Source organism: Acinonyx jubatus, chromosome D3 (assembly GCF_027475565.1).
Source record: "Acinonyx jubatus isolate Ajub_Pintada_27869175 chromosome D3, VMU_Ajub_asm_v1.0, whole genome shotgun sequence".
Classification (NCBI taxonomy): Eukaryota; Metazoa; Chordata; class Mammalia; order Carnivora; family Felidae; genus Acinonyx; species Acinonyx jubatus.
This window is the reverse complement of record NC_069392.1, coordinates 87,957,176-87,979,653: the sequence shown is the minus strand read 5'-3', so window position 1 is coordinate 87,979,653 and position 22,478 is coordinate 87,957,176. Positions and strand designations below refer to the sequence as shown.

Sequence of the window (22,478 nt, the reverse complement as noted above, 5' to 3'; positions counted from 1 at the left end):
AGTACAGAACTGCAACACATTCATTATCAGATCCTAGACCTAGTCATTGTCTTTGAGGTTCTGTTATCCACCTATAAACTAGGCTGGGCCCTGAATTTTTCAGTTTCCTCCAATAGCTGGCGACAACTCTCCAAACTAATGTTTCCAATTTTCTCCCACCCTTCTGACTTGGAATTGCTAAAAAGGAAAACTTCCCTTTCTTCCCAACGCCCTAGAAACTGAAGCTGGACAACTTGATACAAACCTCAGAGAAATCACTACACCGGTTCATGTATGGACAGCTTTTCTCGTCTGCTGCCGGGTGGGCCACTCAGGAACTTCACCAGAACACCCAATGCCATCACCGGTCACACCAACCACAAAGCAGGAATTCACTAGACTCACACCCACTCCACCATCTAAAGATGCTCCAAACCCAACATCCAGAAAAATCTCAACTGATCTCCCTCTAGACTAAAAAACAGAGTCTGGAGTTTGTCCTAATCATAAACTTTTCTCTCCTTAGAAATGCTTCTTGTTAAGTAGCTGACTGCCTGCACCACAGGGAGCCCTAGAAGAGATATGAATAGACGAAGGGTTCCTTGGGGCTGGAGGTGGGCACTGGGGAATAGGAAGAGATTGATAAGGGTGCAGGATTTCTTTTATGAGGTCATGAAAATATCCTAAAATCAGCTGTGGTGATATTTGCACATATCTGTGAATATACCAAAAATCACTGAATTACCACCTGAAATGCAGATTCCTGGGCCTCCGCCCCAAAACTATGCACACGAATGTTGGTGGGGTGCGGGAGAGTTCAGGGTTTGGTGAGAAATGTCACCAGATGTCACCAAATGTCAGGGTTTGGTGAGGATTGTCCACACCCTCCCTCGAAGTTGTACCTTGCTTTCTGCGTTCAACAGAAGTTCTGCTCTGTGGTTTTATTACGAATATTGGTTTTTGTGGAAGAAAAAGCGAATATGGACAAGCACGCTGTCATATGTCCTAGCTCGCCCACCCGGAGCAGCCGTGGGGGCCTCAAGTCCACACCCAACTCCACTACTCACGCAGCACAACTGCATTCCGGGCACTGCAGAAACTACTGGAAAATCCTGCAGATCTCACCTCCATCAGGTGGAGACGATGAGCATCTAGCACACCTGAAGTGGCTCATCTCAAGGGCCACCCGGGCATCTGCCCTGCCCACCTGGCACACCGGCACGGCACACGCTCTCCTTGGACAAACGCAGTCCGGCACCCTGTCCTCTAGACTCCGGGTGTCGGAGGATCTACTCACCATCGTTCCTAGTTTGGGATCCTTTGGGCTGGAGTTCCGCAGCCTCTAGAAATTCCCCTGGACCTCAAAGGAAAGGGGAAAAGAAGGTCTTATCAAGGCCCTCAGCTGCCCAAACTAGAGATCTCTCTGTAAACTGCCTGGCTGTACTCCCACCGCCACCCCCACAAAAGACAAGGCTGGCACAGTGGACCGATTCACGTTTGGAAAACAAAGGTGCTTCAGAGATATTCATTCAGTCTGAAGGCAGAGGAAGGAACAAGGCATCTCATGTGCACATATAAAGGGATGAAGTAGGGGCCCAGAAGTCATCTGACGTTCCTGAAGGCCATCAGGGCAGCTCAGGCAGTGTGACAAAACAGGTGCTTCACCGCGTACGTGTGGAGGGGCTGACCTGTGAGCAGGAGCAAGTGCGTGTGCCCAAGGCCAGCAGAGCTGACACAGAGGCAGGGAACACATCCTACGACGTTGGGCAGGTATGGGAGCCCCTGCTCTGTCATCACGGGCCCTCAGGAGGAATGTTACGTATGAGCTAGACCAGCATCGCAGGCCCCGAGGTAGCCTGCTCGGGCTGTCACAAGGAGGTTCCATAGGCCAGTGAATGCAACAAGAGAAACCTGTTCTCCCCCAGTTCCAGAGGCTGGGAGTCCAAGATCAAGGTGTGGGCACAGTTGGTTCCTTCTAAGGGCTGGAAGGGAGAAAATCTTCCCGGCCTCTCAGCTTCTGCTCCTTGCTGGTGGCTGGTGTTCCGCATCTTGCAAACACATCACCCAATCTCTGCCCTTACCTGCACATGCCCTTCTCCCTGTGTGCGTGTCTGTGTTCAAATGTCCCTCTTTCATAAGGTCATCAGTCCCATGGGATTAGGGCCCGCCTACTCCAGTATGGCCTTGTCATAATTAATTGCATCTGTGAAGACCCTATTTCCTAATAAGGTCAAGTTCTGAGGTAATGGGAATTAGGACTCCACTGTAAGAATTTTGCAGGGGGACACAATTCAATCGCTAACAGGCTATGTCTCCAAACCAGCTCAAGAGATCTTTCTTTTTATGTTTTTAATGTTTATTTATTTTTGAGAGAGAGAGACAGAGCGTGAGCAAGGGAGGGGCAAAGAGAAAGGGAGACACGGAATCCAAAGCAGGCTCCAGGCTCTGAGCTGTCAGCACAGAGCCTAATACGGGGCTCACATTCACGGACCGTGAGATCATGACCTGAGTCGAAGTCGGACGCTTAACCGACTGAGCCACCCAGGCGCCCTGAGAAATCTTTCCAAACACACCAGACTGTGAATCCAAATCTCCAAGGGTTGTCCTGGTCAAGGTTGGTCCCTGATCTCTCCCCACGCATGGTTGGGGCCACAGGACCATCTGCACCACACATCTGGCTCAACGTCCACACTGTTCCCTTTCAAGCAGGCTTTGGCCATGACCATCTGTTACTCCAAGGAACTTCTTTCTTACTAAATAACTGTTCAAGCTGCACATTGAAGCAGCCTGTCCACCAAGGCCATTTCAAACACAGGTCAGTGGAATTCTGCAAACCATCTTTCTATGCATCACTCCATATAGGGGCTGTTGTCTTACGACAGATTGACAGGTTCTCCTAGACGCAGGTGATTTATGATGCTGACTGTGAACCTGGTCACGGACGGTACCAGGCTCCACTGACTGTCCGAGTCGGCCCACAGTCATGTGTTGATGGGAAACGGTGCAAAGGAAAAGAAAGGAAGGCGTGAACAACGTTGGATGAGGCTTGCTTCCTGATCCCCACACAGCAGGCTCCCTGAAGCCGCCGGGACTGATGCAGATGTTAAATAAAGTCCCCTCAGAAAACTGAGTTAACAAAGTGTGCCCCACGGATCCTTCCTCTATCTGATGCCACGCAGTCTATTTTTCTGATTTCCTTGGGACAAATGTGATGGCACGCCTACGGAGTGACGGGAATTTCAGCAGGCACATTTCCTGGCCCTGGTGCAGTTACAAGTGGCCACGTGACCCCTCCCGAGAGTCAGAGGCACGTGGAAGGAACACGGGCGAACTCTGGATTGTGCCTGAAAGCCCAGGCTGAACTACGGGGGGCACCGGAGCAGCCACCAGGGGCCGTGACGGGACAGAGCAGCAGGAAGCGGGCCCCCAGTGACAGAAGAGCTGCCAGCAGCCCGGCCTGCCCGCGCAGACCTTACGAGGACAAACGTGTACACGGTCGTCGTGGCGAAGCCTCCGGTCCCAGTTGCCCGGCCTATGTCCTCACTAATACACGTGGTAAGGATTCTGACACGTCTGTCATCTTCTCCTGACACTGTTACCGCAAGGAACGGGCAGACTGAACTTGACCTTCCCTCCGTGACGCGGAGACGCTCCAGTCCCTTTAGGTTCAGGTCTGAGGAGCTCCTCTCAGCTCGTGGCCTTCCGGGTCAAGGATGTGGCCCTGTAAGTGCTAGCTTTTTCTACGGGAGACCAGCCAGGCGGTTGTGTTTTTGTTGGTGGAGTAAGACAGTACGGACAAGCTTTGGATTTCTGCAGTTCGGAGGCCTCCCCAGATGCAGAACAACTTCTGGAATGCTCACTGATGAACGCCATCCCCTCCGCACCACATGGGGCTCTACCCCCCGACTAGAAACCAGAGCTAAAGCGCAAAGGCCCGGAGCGAGGTGGCTCAGAGGGCCGAGCCGCACAAGTGTCCACGGTGAGTGAGTGGCCTCAGAGGCTGTCCTCGGACGAGCTTCGCAGAGGGGTATGGGTGGGCCAGGGGAAGATGAACAGGGGGTGACCCGGACCCGAGGGCTCTGCGGAGGAGAACCCAAGGAGTGAGGGTGAGAGAGGCCGCGGGGCTCAACGAACCACATCTGGTGTCACCAGTCCGCTCTCCTCGTGTGGGTGGGCGAGGAGCCCCTCCCCCCACCATGAGCCCACATAGCCACCCACACCCCCTGCAGAGGACGGCGTGCTCTGCGAGTGAGGGCAGGGGCAGGGACTCTCCCAGATGCTTCGTTTTTACTTTTTATTTAGCAGCACATACTGAGAACAACAAATCATTCCACTTAGGCTTAGGTTTTGAGGAATCATAATGAAGAGAAGACAGGAAACACTAGTCACGGTTTAAGGTCTCGAGAAAGGACGGAACCGCACAACAGTGAGGGATCAGAAAGGGTGGCCCCCCGATTAATATCCTGAGTGCGTACGAGCCTGAGTCAGGAAGCAGAGATGGGACAGAAAGCACCCAGACCTCTGTTCAGCCCGACTGGATGCCAACCAGAACCTCCCGCAGAACGGGTGCTTTCAGATCTTGGCTATTTTCCAGAGACCCTCACGCTGACCTCCTCTGAGAACTCAGCTGTCATCCAGTCTGTTACTGACAAGAGGGAAAGGAGAGAGATGGGCTTTGCTCTCCTCAGCGATCAGAAGAGAGCACGGGGCGGGGGCAGACAGCAGGACTCCTCCGGCAGTGCTCCGGGGAAGACGGGCCGTCTCACTTCTCCAGCTGAGACACCTCATACAGGTACGCAGCCAGCATCTTGGTTCCTTCTATGTAGTTAAGCCTAACGGAGAAGAACAAGCCATCGTGTCGGCTGGTGTCCAGAGGTCCAGGCGCGCACACGGCATTTTCTGGGACGCCCACCGTCCCGCCCTGGCTTTTAGTTCCGCTGGCCTCTAGAACCTGGTTCTTGAGTGCAGGGTCCAGTCCAACCGCTCCTCTAGGGACCAGTCCTGGCTCGGCCTCACAGAGCATGGGGGCCGCACCCAGGACTTGATAAGAAAAGCCTCACTTTGATCACAGCCCCTCCTTTTGTGTGTTGGATAAGAGGCTTCCAACTTGTGCCCTGACACCCAGGTCTCTGGCCCCTCCTTCTGCCCTCCAAGCAGGGTCTCGCCTCTGCTTTCGCCCCTGACTAGCCCACCCCCGTTACCCCGAAATGCCCACGGGTCATCCCTGCCTGGAGCACTCCTCACTGCCGCTAACCCAGAGACCACCTTCCATCCCTGTTGGTGAAAAGAGCCCCCGGCACGTCTGCATAAGCCAGGAACACATAAAAGGGGCTCAGGAGCACAGCTGGCAACGACACCGGGATTTTCCAAACAGGAAAAGGGCGGAGGTTCTTTAGGAGCCAGAGATGAAGTCCTGAGATCAACACACACCACTGGCTGAGCCTCCTGGGGAAGACCCACCACCTCCAGGAGCAACCGCCTCTCCCCCGAACTGTTCACTCCCCTGCAGGCGGGGAGCCATAGACACCGCCCCCTCCCGCTCTGCTACAGGACAGGAGGAGGCGGGGAGCGAGAAGGCAGCCATGAGGACACGAACCCAGGTTCAGGACGAGGACCCAGAGCCTCACCTGTTGAGTTTCTCGTTCTGGGAGTGGGCGCCATCATCGGCTGAGCCCACAGGCAGCAGCATAACATTCTTCCCTGTGGCTTCCTGAAAGGTCAAAGTCACGGGAATACTGCCACCTTCCCTGGTCAAGTCCGGCTCGACACCAAACACTGGGGGAGAACAGAAGGAGAGATGGTGAGGCTGGGCGCCCACCGCAGATGCAGGGTCCGGACCCTGTGTGCAGCCTGCAGCCGGCCGCCCCGCTCTCAAGGTCGACTGGTGGCAGGGCCCTGCCCACACACGGCCTCCCCTCGGGGCCCTTGCTTGCGTCCCCAGAGAGAAGTCTGACCTGTTTTCAGGGCTCTTCTCCCAGCCATGTAATGAGGGTGATTGAAGTCCGACACCCAGGGTTTCCCACCGTGGCCCATGTACACCTTGAACTTGTTGGGGCTGTGCAGTTCAGCAAATTTCTTCGTCAGGTAGCTCGTAACCTGAACCACAAATGAGAGACACAATGTATTATTAGCCTGGCGTCTGATCCGGTGCTAGAGATTTACTCTACAGTGGTCCACAGCGAGTCTACGATGGGCCGATGACAAGCCTACAGAGGTCCACAGATAGTCTACATAAGCCTAGCACACATCTACAGTGCTAGAGCCTGCAGACTCTACTGGTCTACGAAGAGCCTCCGTGGGTCTCATTTTCTGCTGCTAAATGCTGAGCATAACTGTGATAACAAAAAATGGATTTTATCAAGAAACATAACCCAGCCATTTGAAGGTAAAAGGTAAGCTTTAATTTCAAGCAATTCACCCTTTACATAGATGTTCCCACATGATAACACTTCAATCAAGGCTTTACGAAGTCTCTTGGTTTGCTTTATGATAATAATCACATCTAGACCAAAAGTGGAGACCGCGGAACACCCGATGGCAATCTCAGTCCTCAGTTACCTGCAGGAAATCTTCCTGGATGAGGTGGGGCCACTACTCCCGAAATCTGCCCCCCTCTGGAATTCTCCCCTTCCAGAATCTTGCCCTTCCGCTCCTCACCACAGCCCAGACACAGCTCCTGCGGATTCCTCACCCAACATACTCGGCCCAGTCAGCATCGGATCTGAAGCCTTAGGATGAGGTCAGAGGTCAGGTTTTAGCATGCCTCAGCAGTGACAAAGGTCACATGTGATGCTTTTTATATGGCCTTTAATCTTTCATCAGTTTCTGAACTGCTTATTCAGTAATTACAGAGTTGGCAAGAGTCAAGAAGCAGGAAGTGTGGGTCTGGAGTTTGTATCTTTAGCTGCTCAGCACCCTACTGGGAATCTTCACCCCCGGAGTCTCCGCGGAGACAGAAGCCCCCCTCCCGGCGTCCCAGCTCCCTCACATGCCTGCTCGCTCACAACTTCAGGAGTCATGTTCGGCACGAGCCTGATGGAGAACTTGCCCACCACTTTCCTAGGGATCACAGTCTTGGCCCCCGACCCAGAAAAGGCGCCTTCAATCCCGTGGAGGGAGAGGGACGGGTACCGCCATCTGTGCATCAGGATGTCTTTCTGCAAAAACAGCAAAGTGGGGCAGGTGACAGCACTGCCTACTTACGAAGGAAACGCCAATGTCATCTGGAAGTCGCCCGTAGTCACCGGCCAGCCTGGGGTGGGCACAATCATAGGCGGGAGGTACAGACCTAGAGGGCTGACGGATGAGCCCACCCCAGTGCGCTCTGGTACCTGCTGTGACACAGCACAAGGGAACTGTGCCACTCTGAACGGCCTCGAGGGTGGCATCTCCATGCCTCCTCGTGGCTCTGTGCTGCCGCAGACTAGAAGAGCCACGGGGTTCCCGCCAGACTCGCAGAATTCAGGGGTAAGCCATAGTCCCACAGACATCAGAAGCATCAGGAACGGGGAGAAAGAGGGCAGCACGACGCAGGCCATCTGTGAGCCCTGAGGCCCTGGGCCCACAGGGCACAGAATGCAGCCGTGGTTCCTACTGGAGAGGAAAGCCAGGACCGTCCACTGTCTCCTGGGCCCAGTGACAACAGACAAACATCGTCCATCTGCCAAGGGGACTGGCACAAAGCAGCCCCCGTCTCCCAAACGTATGACGGGTACCACAGACACGCAGCCACCTGAACAAGCACCTGGCAGAGAGGAACCTGGCAGGGTCCCCGGGACTCCTCAGTGACGGCCACCTAATGCGTGGACTTCCTGTCTGTGACCAGGTGATACCTGGCCCTAAGGCAGACCGCTTCCGTAAACACAGACCCTAACCGGAAGGCGGCAGGAGGAAACAGAAATCTGCTCAGAGCCCCACTTTTCCAGGCTCGCCCCCCCCGCCCAGACTAATGTCTCCTGGCCTCAGGACCCAACCGCCAGCTGCCCCGCCTCCGCTCCGACCCACTGACTCTGGGGTGCCTGTGCCCAAGGGGCCTCTGCACCCTTCCCGTCCCCACGACACCAGCTGCAGGCTCCCCCCCTGCAGCAGCACGACTGGTCTCCCCACCCCACGGCCCCAGCTCCAAACCCGTAGAGCCTCTGCCACGGTCTGCCCTCAAGTGAGGTCTGATCAGCCCGTCCCTCTGCCCAAAACCACCGCGTCCGTCAATTTCCCGGAGAGCACGTGAGCTCCTCAGCACATCACAGGCCTGCTCGCCCAGCCTTCTCCGTCCTCCTCTGGCCAGCCCTCCCCCCAGAGAGCTTGCCTCGCCCGTGCCCTGCTCTGCCGCTCACCCCTCGGGCCTCACCCCTCCCAGGCGCACCGCACTGCAGACCTCGGAGTGGCCTCCACACCCTTTCACGCTCCCTCGCCCATCTGTCTCCTGGAGAGGTGAAACTCATGGGCTGAGCCTGGCCACACTCCTCGTGCAACCCGGGATCTGTTGCTGCAGTCCAACTCACGTTGGCTAAACCAGACGTACCCTGACTAAGAAGAAGAAATACGGTAACACGGTTTTCTCCTAAGAGTTAAGTGACCATCCTGTGCAAACGGTTTCCACCATGGCACCCGGCTATCAGGTATGCCTTGGGTCATCCCTGGGCCCAGAGGTAAAAATTATCCAACAAATGCAAATAAGGCAAAAGCCCTGCCATATGTGTTCTCCGTGCACATTCTCTAGCTCCTAAGTCATCAAAAGCCATCGTGTGACTTTTTTAAAAACCTCCTAATTCCAAGCCCAAAAATGTGCCGCTTTCCAGCATCTGCACCAACCGAGGGTTCCAGGACACAAGGACCTGTCCAGGTCTTTGCCAGCACCTCGGGCTCCTTCCCACCGGGGTCCCCTGGGCAGGGCATGTCGGGAGGCCTTGCGGACGGATGGGCTGAGGCGGCGGGGGGTGGGGGGCAGCACCTTGCACCCGTGCAGCAGAGTCTCTGCCCCCACGTCCCTGGTGTACTCGTCCAGGTCAAAGTCTATCTTGTCGTAGAGTGCCAGCTCCTCCTCGGTCACGGGGGCCACCGCCTCACTGATGCCTGGGATGAGGATCTTTCCCTTCTTGTCCATCAGAGAGCCTGGAAGGGCACACAGAGGAGGAGCGCTTGGCGGGCAGGCAGGCAGCTCCCACAGGGCGGTGCTCGCCGCGGGAGCCTGTCCGCCCAGCCACGGGCCGAGGAGGACCGTCTTCCGGGCACGTATGAGGGAGCACTCAAGCACCATCTAGGCACGTGTGATCATCGATAGTTTAAATAGCTCAACAACGCAGTGAGGTGAGCAGCATCACCTTCCCATTTTAACGCAAGGACACCGAGACGCCGAAGGGCAGGTGACGCGTCCACAGTCACAGACCAGGATACACACGGAGCAGACTGCCTCCAGCAGGCTCCCTGTAAAAGCCACTACGCTAGCCAACAGTTCTTTTTTAATACATGTTCCACAAGAAACTAGCTGCTCCCAAGCTAAGGAGGAAGACAAGCAGGGGCGCCTGGGTGGCTCAGGCGGTTGAACGTCCGACTCTGGGCTTCAGCTCAGGTCTGATCTCATGGTTTGTGAGGTCGAGCCCCACGTTAGGCTCTGCGCTGACAGCTCAGAACCTGTTTAGGATTCTCCCTCTCTCCCCTTCTCCCTCCACCCCTCCCCTGCTCGTGCTCTGTCTCTCCCTCTCCAAATAAATTTAAAAACTTAAAAAAAAATTTATATAAAAAAGGAGGAGGAAGACAAGTAGAACAGAGTAGACTCTAGTCTCAGGAAGGAGACGCTGACAGGGAAGGAGACAGAACTTAACCGAATCATGGGTGAGGCAAAGCCACATCCAGCCTCAAACTGGGCTGGGCCCCGCTCCCACAGAGCTGAGCGCACAGGAGCCCTCGCTGGGCCGCTAAGATATAAAACACGCTGAGGGGGTGCCCTCCGAGGGGCGGGAAACACAGCCGTGTCCAGCGGAAGGATGGTCAAGTGATCCTAAGGGACGGCTCCCACAGGGCCTGGCGAAGCCAGGGTCTGCCCCAGTCGGGTCTCAGGGGCCAGGCAGGCAACACTCGAGGGGGTCAAGGGAGACAGGGGCAGAAATGAAGCGTGTCCATGTTTTAAAGGAACAGGGAGCAGCGGGAGGGAGCAAGAGGGAAAGAGAGGAAAGTGGACCATAAAGGGTGGTGACAAGCACCAAATGCTGGGGACAGCCTGGAAACAAGGCCCCTCCAACTTCTCTCCCACGTCAGCAGGGAGTGGCGGGAAGCGTGCTCACCCATCAGCAAGATGAGATCTGTCATGGCCTCGTGCACCGAGCCTCCGTACACGCCAGAATGCAGGTCTCTGTCGCTGCACTCCACCTGCACGGACACAAGAGACCCCTCCACTTGCGGCTTGGTGGGAGCTCATCCTCAGCACGCGACAGTCACGAGACCCGACAGTTTTCAAGACTGCGATCTGCTCCCTCCAGGAGCAAAGCAAGGCATTTCCCAAATGACAACACTCCGGCAGCGGGACGAGACGGCGCCCCGGGCCACGTTGGCCACGGCTGGGGGGAGCGCCGCCGGCCAGCTCCCTGAGCACCCAGAGCCCTCTCCCGAGGCTTCGCAGGGACCCCGCGCCTTTCTGCTGACAGGGAACACCAACACGAACAGCAGCGGCAAGGACCTTGAGCCTGAGGACCCGGGACCAGACCCCGCCCGCCGCACCCCCATCCCCCCCACTAACGTGCGGGCAGGGGCAGCTTTCAGGCCTCGCCAGGCCCGCGCCTCCACACCTGTAAAGCGGTGAGGTGGGGGCATCTGGCTGTCGGCCAGAGGGTTCTTGCTCCGGCCACCCGGGAAGCAGCCTGGGGAGACCAAGCGCTCAGGGCAGCAGTGATGGCCGCTCTGGCATCTTCGGCCCACAAAACACTCCCTCACGGGAACCAGTTCACCCCGCGTGCCACGCACCTCATCCGCGGATGGGACCCGGGCTCAGCTGCCCGCCCCGCCCCTGCGCCCGGCGGCTTCGGCGGCTTCGATGTCTAGTGAAACGACCCAGTTCCCTCAGGACCTCCGTTCCAGGCAGGGCCTGAGGGGACATCTTGACTTTTCAAAGTCTTTGAAAAATGCTTTGCACGAGCCAATCTTCCTAAACGAGCTACCAGTTATCTTTCCTCGACTGCTCCGAGGCGATCCTGCAAACACCCCCTAGCTGCAAGTTGGGTGAAACTGACTTCTGAGTGCCGTCCGCGCCCGGAGAAGCGCCCAGTCGCGTCACGTTAACCACTAGACGCCGAGAAGGCTCTGTGCTCCTCCATCACGCGCATGGCTCCCTTCCTGGGACCCACGCACCGGGGGCTTCGCAAGGGCAAGGGGGCCTACGGGTTGGGAAGAAACACCACAAACACGTAGAGCTCTACACGATACCTCAATGAAAAAGTAGCAAATGCCCCTGAGACCGTATGTGATGCACGGCTTCTTCTTTCCCAGCCAGTAGTTGTCAGAAATGCACACGTAGTCCACGTCTTTAAAGAATGTGTCCTTCCGCGAAAATATCAGCTCATCCAGGCCTTCCGAGCCCGACTCCTCCATGCCCTCTAGACAGAACCGGACGTTAACCGGGATCTCCTGTGGACGGGAAAACGAGCACTGGGAGGCATTCAGCTCTCAGGCGCTGTTTCTTCTTAGACACAAAAGACCGAAGTCACCGAAAGCTTTGCAATCACAAATCTCAAATACTCAACCTCCCCCAGACCCACCACTCGGGCAGGCTGTGTGTGCCCTGCAGCCACCCTCCGCCCTCAGGTGCCGGGCTGTCAGGGGACAAGCACGGACCCAGCCACCCCCACACGGAGGACTCCTTCCGAGGATGCCACAGTGCGACCACAGTTCCTATTCCCGGGGACGTCTGCGCTCACCCAGCGTGAATCAGGCGCCTCCAGGGAAGCCTGAGCTGCTCTCTCTACGACACAGGCCGTGACACAGAGAAAACCAGCCTCCACGGCGTCAGTCACCAGTCACCACCCGCGCACTGTTCCCATTCACAGGTGCTCCGCACTAGGACCCCCACTCTCCACACGCTGACAGGCCCTTTCCCCGAAGAGCCGACGGTAACCGTAAGACGTTGCCTCCCTGACGCCTGCTCTACAGTTTTCCAGGTCTCCCCAGCGCCGTGCAGTGAGGAAGGCGGCCCTTCCACAGATGGGAAAATGAAGCGGCCTCCAAGCAACGCGACCCGCCAAAGGTCACACAGGCTACAAAACGGCAGAGCCCCACGTGGATGCAAATCCGTGGAGTCCTGGTTCCGAACTGCCCCCAAACAGCACTCTGCACCAGCTACCTCGCTTCCCCTGCTTCTGTCTCTCAAACGAAATCTTTCCTGGGACGTTGGCAGGTGGAACGCGTGTTAAGTGGCGCTGCTCCGGCGGCCGCACACAGCCACGCTCCCCGCGGTCACCCCCAGATCCCGAAGGACCCGGGAGGAAGGAGAGCCTTTCCAGTCCCTGAGCCCAGCCAGTCAGAGGCTCTGGGCCTCAGCTCCCTCCTGTGCAAAATGACACCTTGGACCAGGGAGTCCCAGACCCTTCCCAGATGTACCATTCTACCCTCTGACAAAAATGCTTGTCTCATTGTTCTCGTTTTATCATGACACGGGATAAACCACGCCGCAAAAACGCTCTATACACACTGATCGAGATTAGGTTAAAAATAGTTGAAAAGATCAAAAAGTAACAAAACAAAAAACTTTGGACAGCTGAGATTCTAGGACCTTTTTCCTCTCTACTTTTCTAAACTTTAGACAAGGAGAAGGTATTTCACAGTTAAGGAAATATATTTCAAAAGCTAAAAATTTCTCAGGAAGATAAAAACCACCCTGAGAGAGACAGGGGTTGCCCACGACCACGGAGCCCAAGTCACGGCCCGTCGGTGAGCCCTCTCAGAGATGGAACCTATAGCTGAAAACTCAAAGTTCAGGTGCTGGCTGGATTCCTGCTGAGTCATCAGGAGTATGACCTCTGAACAACTGTAAAACCATTAACAATTCCTAAAGCTGGAAAACAACCTATAATCTCAAATCTGATCCAACTGCTGATGCGGTCTTGGGGAACCTTGCTTTCTCCGATCCCGGTGACCTTCGATCTTCACAGGCGGTTCTAGAAACAGCCCTGCTTTGTACCGCTCTGACGGAGCCAGTGAGACATGGCTCAAGTACCTGATTCGTTTTCTGGAAGGCTTCCAGGGCATTCAGCCAGCCGGCCACCGGCCCCTTATCATCGGTTGCGCCTCTCCCATACAATTTGCCTAGAACAGCAATCAGCAAATTCAGTGACAATCACAATGAAATAGAAAAGAAAGTGCATTTCTGGAGCTCATCTGATACCATCTTCGCGCACCACACGCAGCCCCTCTTCAAACCAGGCGCCCTGTTTTCGTTCTATCAAAAGCCCCACGTCTCCATCCGAAATTAGATTAGGATTCGCTATGATCTAAGAGCAAGCCACGTGGACGCCCCCACGCTCCCCTCCCCTTCTTCCGCAGACACAGCAGTTAGTGCTCACGTTCCTCCTGACCCGGGGCGTGGACTGCAGGCCCAGCCCCAGGAGGTCACTACCAGCCGGCCAGCTACTTAAAATCTACTTCCACGACCACTGGGCAGCAGTAAGGGTAGGCAAAGTGGTCATATGTAGGACCCACGGTGCACCATCATCGAGAGAGAGCTGTCTCCCTCAACCTCATTTGGTAAAGGAAGGAACATGTTTACTCTTCACTTCTCCGGGCCATCACTTGGAAAACCAGAGGACACAGTATTGCCTCTCCTCTGTGAAATCAGTCACAGGACCCCCCCCCCCCCCCCCCGCTGCACACTCGCTCCTGGGACCCCTTACAGAGGGAGGTGGCTGGGCTGGGCACTGCCTGCCACCACGGACACTGGGGAATCAAGCTCAGACCCTCCTCCTGCCCCTGTCACACGGTGTGGAGCTCGGCACAGGGAGACCAGGACAGAGGAAGGACGGCAGCCCAGCGAGGGCGGGCTGAGGCTCAGCCCCTCTCTGGCCTGTTCTGTGGTGAGCAGTCAGTTCTCTGACTTCCTCATCCTCGGCTTGCTTTTAATGTTGGACACATTCAACGTGACCACCCCGAAGCGGCGTGAGGCTTCAAGCCATCACCACCCTGGGAATTTCTTTTTATCAACTAAACCGGCTTTTCGCAACAGCAGCAGAGCCCTCCTGAAAAGCATCCTTGTTCCCGCGACAAGCACTGACTGCATCACTCCGACGAGCCAGAATGCGCTGGACAGAGGTGCACGGAGGCGCCGTGCTCCCTCCCTCCAGGCCCCGGCCCCGACGAGGCGACACAGGTCACCACCAGCTGACCACAAGGTGAAGAGCTGGTGCAGCTTCACCCACGCCCGGGACTCCGCCGAGGACACCACTCTGTGTGTCAGAACCGGGGACAGGCTGAGTGGGAGGCCTCACACACCAGCGCCGATGCACAAGCAGGTGTCCCTGTGGCGCAGGTGAGGAGCCATGAGGGCGAGACGGGGCGGGGAGGCCGAAGAGCCACGGAGTCTCCCGAGAGGTGTCGGGACAGACACATCATGCTTCGGTCATCACGTGGCAGGAAGAAGAGGGGGGCAGGACCCACAACGTCAACAAGCCACGGGAGAGCGTTCAACAGGGGAAGAGCGGTGGCCAGGGAGAAGGCCCAGCAGGCACCGGGGCGTGTGCAAGCAGGGGGGGGGACTGGCCAGGTTTCTGGTGCGTGTGGCGGGGGAGACGGTGACAGAGGAAACAAGGGGGAAGGGCAGGCCGGAGAGCAAAGACACGGACTTGTGTATCGGACAGTGGCAAGCGGAACGGCCCGCAGACGTGTGGGTCTGACGCTCGAGAGAAGCCGAACAGCAAGTCACAACTGCACGGCGACAGCGACGGCCATGCGGAACTGGGTCTCCTCAGAGATGCTGCTCTAAGTGAAAAGGTTCTTCAAGTGTGCACAGTAATGAACACGGCTGACACTGAGCCGGGGAAAGGTCTGAACAGAAACTAAATGCATCCAGTGAGAAGGGCTCTGATGAAAGATGGTCTGGACTTTGCCCCAGGGGGCCGGGTACAAATGAAGGGGCTTTTTCCTCTGGCCAGAGATGGCCAAGTATGGAGACAGGGAAGCTCAGGAATGAGTGCACGAAGAACCTTTATACCGGACAGGGACAGAAAGAAAGAGGCCGGCCTGAGGTGGGTCCTCAGTAAAGACGGTCAAGTGCCTGTGGGCACGTGGCCGGGGCGGCACCCACTGACTATTACTGAGTGACTGTTATGTCCCTCGCCACGGGAGGCAGGGCTTGGGCAAAGACCAGTGCTTCCCTACTGTCCCAGCGCACGGCTGCTGAAACACACCCGGGAAGCATCCGCATGCCGGGTTAGGTATCAGACTGCAGGTTTTTGAGGGCTGCAAGCCTGAATTCAGAACACGTTTTCTGAGAAAATATCAGCAAGGGAAGAAGTCCGACAGACCCCAGGCTACAAATACTCCTCTCCACGAGGACAGGTAAGCTTTCTGATGTTTCAATGACTGGTGCACATGTGTGAAACTTCCGGAACCCAATTGCTAGGTGATGTGAACACAACTTGCTCTGGAAAGAAAACAAGTTATCTTTCTGAGGCAAGAGAGTAGAGAGGCTTCTCCAGATGCTTCCCCTGCTAGAGGAAAGTGTCCCTCACCGTCGCGTTCCACCAGGGTGAAGGGTTCGCTATCCCAGCCGTCCTCGAGGGCTGCCGGCTGCACGTCCAGATGTCCGTAAATACACACGGTTTTCTTCCGGGGGTCGGAGCCCAGCTTGCCGAGTAAAATGGGAGGAAGTGGTATCTCGGACCCATCAGGGAGCTAAGAGACGAGAAGGAAGCAACAGAGGACAGCCATTGTTTCAAAAATTCGGTGCTTATGGGAGATACCATTAAAGTACCTTGAGAATTTTTATCTGTTCTTATCAACCTTCATTATAGAGTTTAAGAACACATTGTTCAATTGCATCAGTTAAAAACAAATTACTTTCCCATAATCCACAGCACTTAGGCCACATAATGTTTACCAACCGCAGGGAGTTTGGTGAATTTTTCAAAGCTGACTTTTTTAAACGTCTATATTGACAAAACATATTATGAAGGCCATGCTTGGGATACAACTTTGCTCATTATTTTCCAAAATAATGGATGAAAACTACTACCATCTTCAAGCAGGAGACAGGTTTGAAATTCCGCACGTGGGTCACAGTTATGCACAGGAAAGGATGCAGACTAGGACAGAAGGGAACGGAATTCACAGCAAGTCATATTACGTGGGCAGTGGGAGCTGGAGCCCCCTCTCAGCTCCCTCCCAAGCCTAATCGGTGTCCCACAGCCTCGCAAGAACGGGGGACAGGGTATCAGTCACGGCACTAAGTGGACACGTCCCTTGGGGACCATGCCAGGCTGCTGGAATTCTTGTACGATTTGTCTTTTTGTCTTTCCAGTGCACTCTGCTCATAAATACTCAACTCTCAACTCGTAACTCTTGGCGACCCTGCAGTACCCATGCGCAGCCTGGGAACCAAGGTCACTTACCCACATGAACCGCCCCCAGGGCAGGGTTCACGCACCAGTACGGAAGGACAGCCACAGCCATGAGAGGCAAAGAATCGTTCCTCAGACTCACCACCCTGGTCACACGTGACGTGTGACACTAGTTGCATCCGGCCCTCAGCTGGCCTCAGAAAAATAATGACTTTCAAATGACAAATTTTCTCTAAATAAATTTCTACTCAGTATAGCTGAAATGCTCAATAGTTTACCATTCTCAAGGATGCCATTTGGGCCCATAGATAAATTTATACCGAAATTCATGTTGCAAGTTGCAAACTCTGTTGGGATGTCCCTAACTTCCCAGAACGTGAAAGAATAAAGTCTGGCTGAGAAACACAGTCCAGGGTTTACGGGGATACCATGTTATCCTCTACCAGAGAACCTGCCTGGGCAGAAGCCTTCGACAAGGACCGCACGTGTCTCCCCACTCCTGCCCCAGCCCCACAGCCACCACGTGGGTCCAGCTCCCAGCCCTCAGGCTCACCGCACCGGCACCCAGCGGGTCGCATTCCGTCCTGTGCGCTTTGTTCACTTCTTCCCTCACGCCACTTCTTGCTCAGGGACCATGACTGTTCCATTTCCTGAGCACTTCTGCCTGGAGGTCAGGCCCTCGGTGACCAGGTCCCCCACAGCTACCGGCCAGGCACCCTTCCCATCCTACCGCCCAGGCAGCAGACGGGCCCGACATGACGGGGCCTGAGCCAGCCTCAGCAGTGAGCCCCATGCCAAAGAGCCCCACATCGGCCCTTCCCACCGTCCGTGCCTGCCCTCAAGCCTCACCCGCCAGGGACCCGTGCACTGAGGTCTGGCACTAGGACCCGGGCTCCCTCCAAACGTCACCTCTCCCCCAGAAGCCTGGGGACGCTCCAGCTTCTGCACGTACGCAAGACATCCAACTCCACCTTCAGACCTGCCCCAAGCCTCCTGGCTTCCTAAGAAACGGAACGCTGCTGCCCGGTGGACTCATGGGGAGAGAAGCCCCCAGAATCTATGGAGAACTTTTCTAACAGTGGTGCAATCTGTCAGTTCCTTGATAAAAACAGGTCTTCTGTAATTCAAGAGCGTAGCAGTCATTTGTGTTTTGTGGACACCCTTTCTTTAGGAATACGCTGTAACACCAACATTAAATAGAATCAATCTATTGTAATGAAACAACCCTTACAAAGTATTCACCACCTAGATTTTTTTTTAACATGTTGGGAAAAAAGGTAAGGGAGCGGTCAATTATGCTTCTAAAAGAAAATAACACAAAGAAACTTGATTTATCCTCTCACAAGTAGGGAAAAGTGCTGGGAAGATGCAGTGTATCTTAAATCAACTATTACATCTGTTGTCAAAAGAAATCTCAAAGATACGATACTGGACTGGGAATCAGGAGGCCCACGTGCGAATCTCCTTTGTCATGACCTGACTGCGGGTTCCCTGCAGAGACACAGCCCATCTGGGCCTCTGGGTTCTTCCATTTGTGAAAAGACTGGACGGGGCTGAATGTCCACACAAAACCCCAAGATTATGATACCACCGGACACTTAGATCATCAAGCAAGAAAACCGAGAAAAGCCAACCCTGTCACACTGTGCAATATAAAAGAAATTACAACGGGGCATTAGTGGTTCAGTGGTAGAATTCTTGCCTGCCACGCGGGAAGCCCAGGTTCGATTCCCAGCCAATGCAGCCTTCGTCTTTGGGGCACCTGGGTGGCTCAGTTGGTTAAGCAACTGACTTCAGCTCAGGTCATGATCTCACGGTTCACGGGTTAGAGCCCGGCATCAGGCTCTGTGCTGACAGTTTGGAGCCTGGGGCCTGCTTCGGATTCTGTGTCTCCCTCTCTCTCTCTGCCCCTCCCCAACTTGTGCTCTGTCTGTGTCTCTCTCAAAAATAAATAAAATGTTGGGGCGCCTGGATGGCTCAGTCTGTTAGGCATCTGACTTTGGCTCGGGTCATCATCTCACGGCTGGTGAGTTCGAGCCCCGCGTCGGGCTCTGTGCTGACACCTTGGAGCCTGGAGCCTGCTTCAGATTCTATGTCTCTTTCTCTCTCTGCCCCTCCCCACTTGTGCTCTGTCTCTCTATGTCTATTAAAAATAAATAAATGTAAAAAAAAAGCAAAAATAAATAAAATGTAAAAAAAAAAGTAAAAAAAAAAAAAGAATATTACAAACTTATGAAATATGGCATTACCATGGGACTTGAAATCACCTAAAACTAAAAAGTGTAATAATGTTCCATGAAGTGAGACTGTTTGTTCAAGTTAGGAAGAAAACGAACCGATTTCATCTGTCAGAATCCTGACGAAAATGCAGCCGGGCCCCCAGCCCCCACACAAAGGTGCTCGTTTTCAGGAACCGAGTCATTAAAAAAGTGCCGTTTCTACCCCCTGGGATGCCAGGGGACACAGTGCGGTGAGCGGGAAGCTTTGTTACTTCTACACCTACGTGGGTAGCATGTGACTGCCTGGTTTGAATGCAGGCTGCTTTCTGCTGGGGGGGGGGGGCCCACTATCTTCTAAGAGTGGCCATTACATTAATGTATTTCTAAGTAACCTCAACAGCTCTGCCACCTGGAGAGAATGCCGAGTGTTACAAAAGCTTTGCCCCAATCCAACTGAGGGAATCACAGAGTTTAGTACCCAAATCGGGCCTTTCCTGTTTGTTTCAAAGACAAGCAGATTACCTGAAGCAAGATGGCTTAAGAATGTGCTGAGTCCTACCAACCCCTCAGGCAGACCTGCTCCCCAGGGTTCTGTAACCCCAGGTGCCGGCCCCTTACCTTCTGTTTCCCAATATCTGCCAGTTCCACAGAGCCCCCCAGCTGCTTGATGTCCGCCGCAGCGACCTCCAGCATCCGCCTGATTTCACCTCTCTTCTCGGGCCACGCAGATACACTCTGGATGGCCACCCATTCCGCGAGTTTCTGTTTGGGGATGATCAGCAAAAAGGGACTGTGAAAAGGTGCCCCTTAAGGAAGAAAGGTAGTCGTGATTTTGCCAGGTTTCGAGGACGCCAAGTTGACTTCCTACCTGTGGCCACTCCATTTAAACGTGACGGCTATATGTAAAAGAGAAGAGCTACCTCACTGGTTTTTTTGTTTAAGATTTTTAAAAACTGTATTGTTTCACGAACTACAGCTTAATAGCAGAAAAATGTCAGAATGTGTATTTTTAACCATTAATAAGCATGAGATGAATGTAAAATGCACAAAGTTCCATAAGTAAGTTTATGTCCGAGTCTAACAAAATTAAAGCTGAAACATACAGAAACAACATCTTCACAGTCCAGGTCAGCTTATTATCCACGCTGACAACGGCCAAGTTCTTTAAAGTATAATTTTTAGAATGAGAACTACAGATTTCATCTGAAATGTGTCTTCCAAGAATAACTTTAAAGCACAATTCTTTAAATTCATGTCAAGAAACAGATGAACTTATAACATTACTGAATCATTTAAAACAGACTAAATGCAAAAAAAAAAAAGTTAAAGTTCTTTAGTCTGTATCTACTACAAGAATTTGCATGTAGAGATTAAACAAAAATGTCAGATGAGGTCTTCTACTTCTACGAACATATATATATAAAGACTTTCTGTCAAACACTAAAGGGTAACTTGCATACTGTGATGAGAAGGTAGAGGAGAAGACCTCTAAATAATACATTTTAGGTTACCATTTGTGTGTGTGTGTGTGTGTGTGTGTGTGTGTGTGTGTGTGTGTGTCAAGAACTCTGGAATATCTCAGCAAATTTTCAGTACAGAACACAGTATTATTAACTACAGTCACCCTGCTGTACATTCAGTCCCTGGAACTACTTATCTCATAACTGAAAGCTTGATCCCTTTGACTGATATCTCCCCATTCCCACCCCCCCAACTCCCAGCAACCACCATTCCACTTTGTTTCTCCACATTCTACTTTTTAAGATTCCACATATATGTGAGATCACACAGTATTTGTCTCACTCTGTCTACACAAAATTAAAAAAAAATTTTTTTTTTAACATTTATTTTTGAGAGACAGAGCATAAGCAGGAGAGGGGCAGACAGAGAGGGAGACACAGAATCCGAAGAAGGCTCCAGGCTGGGAGCTGTCAGCCCGACACAGGGTTCGAACACACAAACTGCAAGATCATGACCTGAACTGAAGTTGGACACTTAACTGACTGAGCCCCCCAGGCACCTGTGTCTTCATAATATTTTTAATACTTGATATAAATGGCATGGCTCCGGGGTGCCTGGGGGGCTCAGTCAGTTAAGCATCCGACTCTTGATTTCATCTCAGCTCATGATCTCATGGCTCATGAGCTCGAGCCCCATGTCAGGTGGGCTCTTTGCTGTCAGTGCAGAGCCTGCCTGGGATTCTCTCTCCCTCTCTCTGTCCCTCCCGCACTCATGCTTGCTCTCTCTCTCCCTCTCTCTCTCAATAAACAAACCAAAATAAATAAGTAAGTAAATAAATAAAAGGCATACCTTATATTTGCTTCTTGACAGTTTCTCTGAGCCCCACTGGATTAAACCTAATTTTAATGTTTACTGGAATAAATATTCTCTTACCTTAATGTAGCGATCCTGATTTTCATCAACATACTTAAACAGGGTAGTGAGGGCCGACATCTTTCAACCAAATCGTGGACCTTACAGGTTCCTGGAAGGAAACACAACCTGTCCGTCCTGCTTGTAGATGGGTCTGACTGAGCAGTGGGCCAGGACGGCACTTGTCGAAGAGGCTATAAAGTTCTGCTCCACCCTCGCAGCCATCACGAGGCCTCCAGGAAGTGATTACAGTGCACACACAAGCAGTGAGAGGCTCAGGGTGATCTCCTAATTCCTTTCTCAGAAGGAATGTGTGCACAAAATTGTGGGCCAAAAAAGATAATTAACTGAAGGAAGGGCCTGAGTTGAAGACAATCTGATGAAAATTAAAAGTAGGCAGCTCCCGGTAACACTGATTTATCAGCACTTAAGATTTTTCTGAAGCACGCACTGAACTTCCCACTTACTACCTACCACCACAGACAAAATAATCACTCCAAAGACTGCAGCAAAAGTGTCACATCCTGTCTGTTACTGTCACAAAGCCACAACACAACAATCAAAACCCAAGGCAAAGAAAGTCCGATTTAAAAAGTTGATAATCTGAGCCCAGAAATGGTCAAAGGCAACATGTGAAACCTCCACACAGGCCTGATTAAGAAACTTCCATGGAACTCAGCCCCCCTCCAGAGTGCATTTTCCAACACTGAGCTTCTCATGTGTGAGACCCAACACATCCTGCTCTGCCACGCAAACACATACAGGGGAAAGGAACTCATTTGACCAGCCGTCTAAAGATGGGAATGAGCAGGAAACAAAAGGATTCTGGTTTGGGGACTTTCAAAATCGGTTCCCTCTCCTTCCCTCAACTGACATTTCAAATTCCATCAAGTGGCAAGACTGGCCGGAAGCATCACAAGTCACACCAAATATCTCAGAAATGCAGCAGGAGTGACGAGGTCCTGTCACATCCAGGTAGTTCTAAACGCCTGTGTACTGACACACTGCAGTCGAAGAGTAGTTTTTTCTTGGTAGAGGATTCCAAAGTGATTGCTAAACACAGCAGTGACTCTATACCGTGACATGAGGCCTGGCGGCTGCTTAGCAAACAGAAAGATGCCCCAGCTGTGCTGTATGATTGCTATGATTTCAGAACGGCCAGCTCCAGCTACGTAGTTCTCAGCGCATAAAATATTTACACACCACCCAGCCACCTAAGACTGCTGCCCCTGAGGCTTTGATCTGAAACATAAGTCAGTCCACAAACGCTGGAGAGGCATTTCATGAGCATAAATAAGTCAAATTTCCATCTATCTGTCACCAATCATGTAAACTGGGAAGCTATCTAGGACCATATGCTACACTGGGTGCT

The 22,478-nt window shown here is 53.3% G+C and overlaps 1 protein-coding gene across 1 annotated transcript; it reads right to left on the bottom strand.

The window, feature by feature from the left end:
* Positions 1-4,254: 4,254 nt before the first annotated feature.
* Positions 4,255-21,494, bottom strand: CNDP2 (carnosine dipeptidase 2). The gene is made up of 11 exons (XM_027069184.2): positions 21,128-21,494; positions 19,352-19,495; positions 15,687-15,849; positions 13,181-13,269; positions 11,395-11,595; positions 10,260-10,344; positions 8,930-9,090; positions 6,972-7,136; positions 5,934-6,075; positions 5,607-5,754; positions 4,255-4,811 (listed from the first exon to the last, which is right to left on the bottom strand). The coding sequence occupies exons 1-11, from the start codon at positions 21,185-21,187 to the stop codon at positions 4,742-4,744; spliced, it is 1,428 nt and encodes a 475-aa protein (XP_026924985.1). The 5' UTR covers positions 21,188-21,494; the 3' UTR covers positions 4,255-4,741.
* Positions 21,495-22,478: the final 984 nt, after the last annotated feature.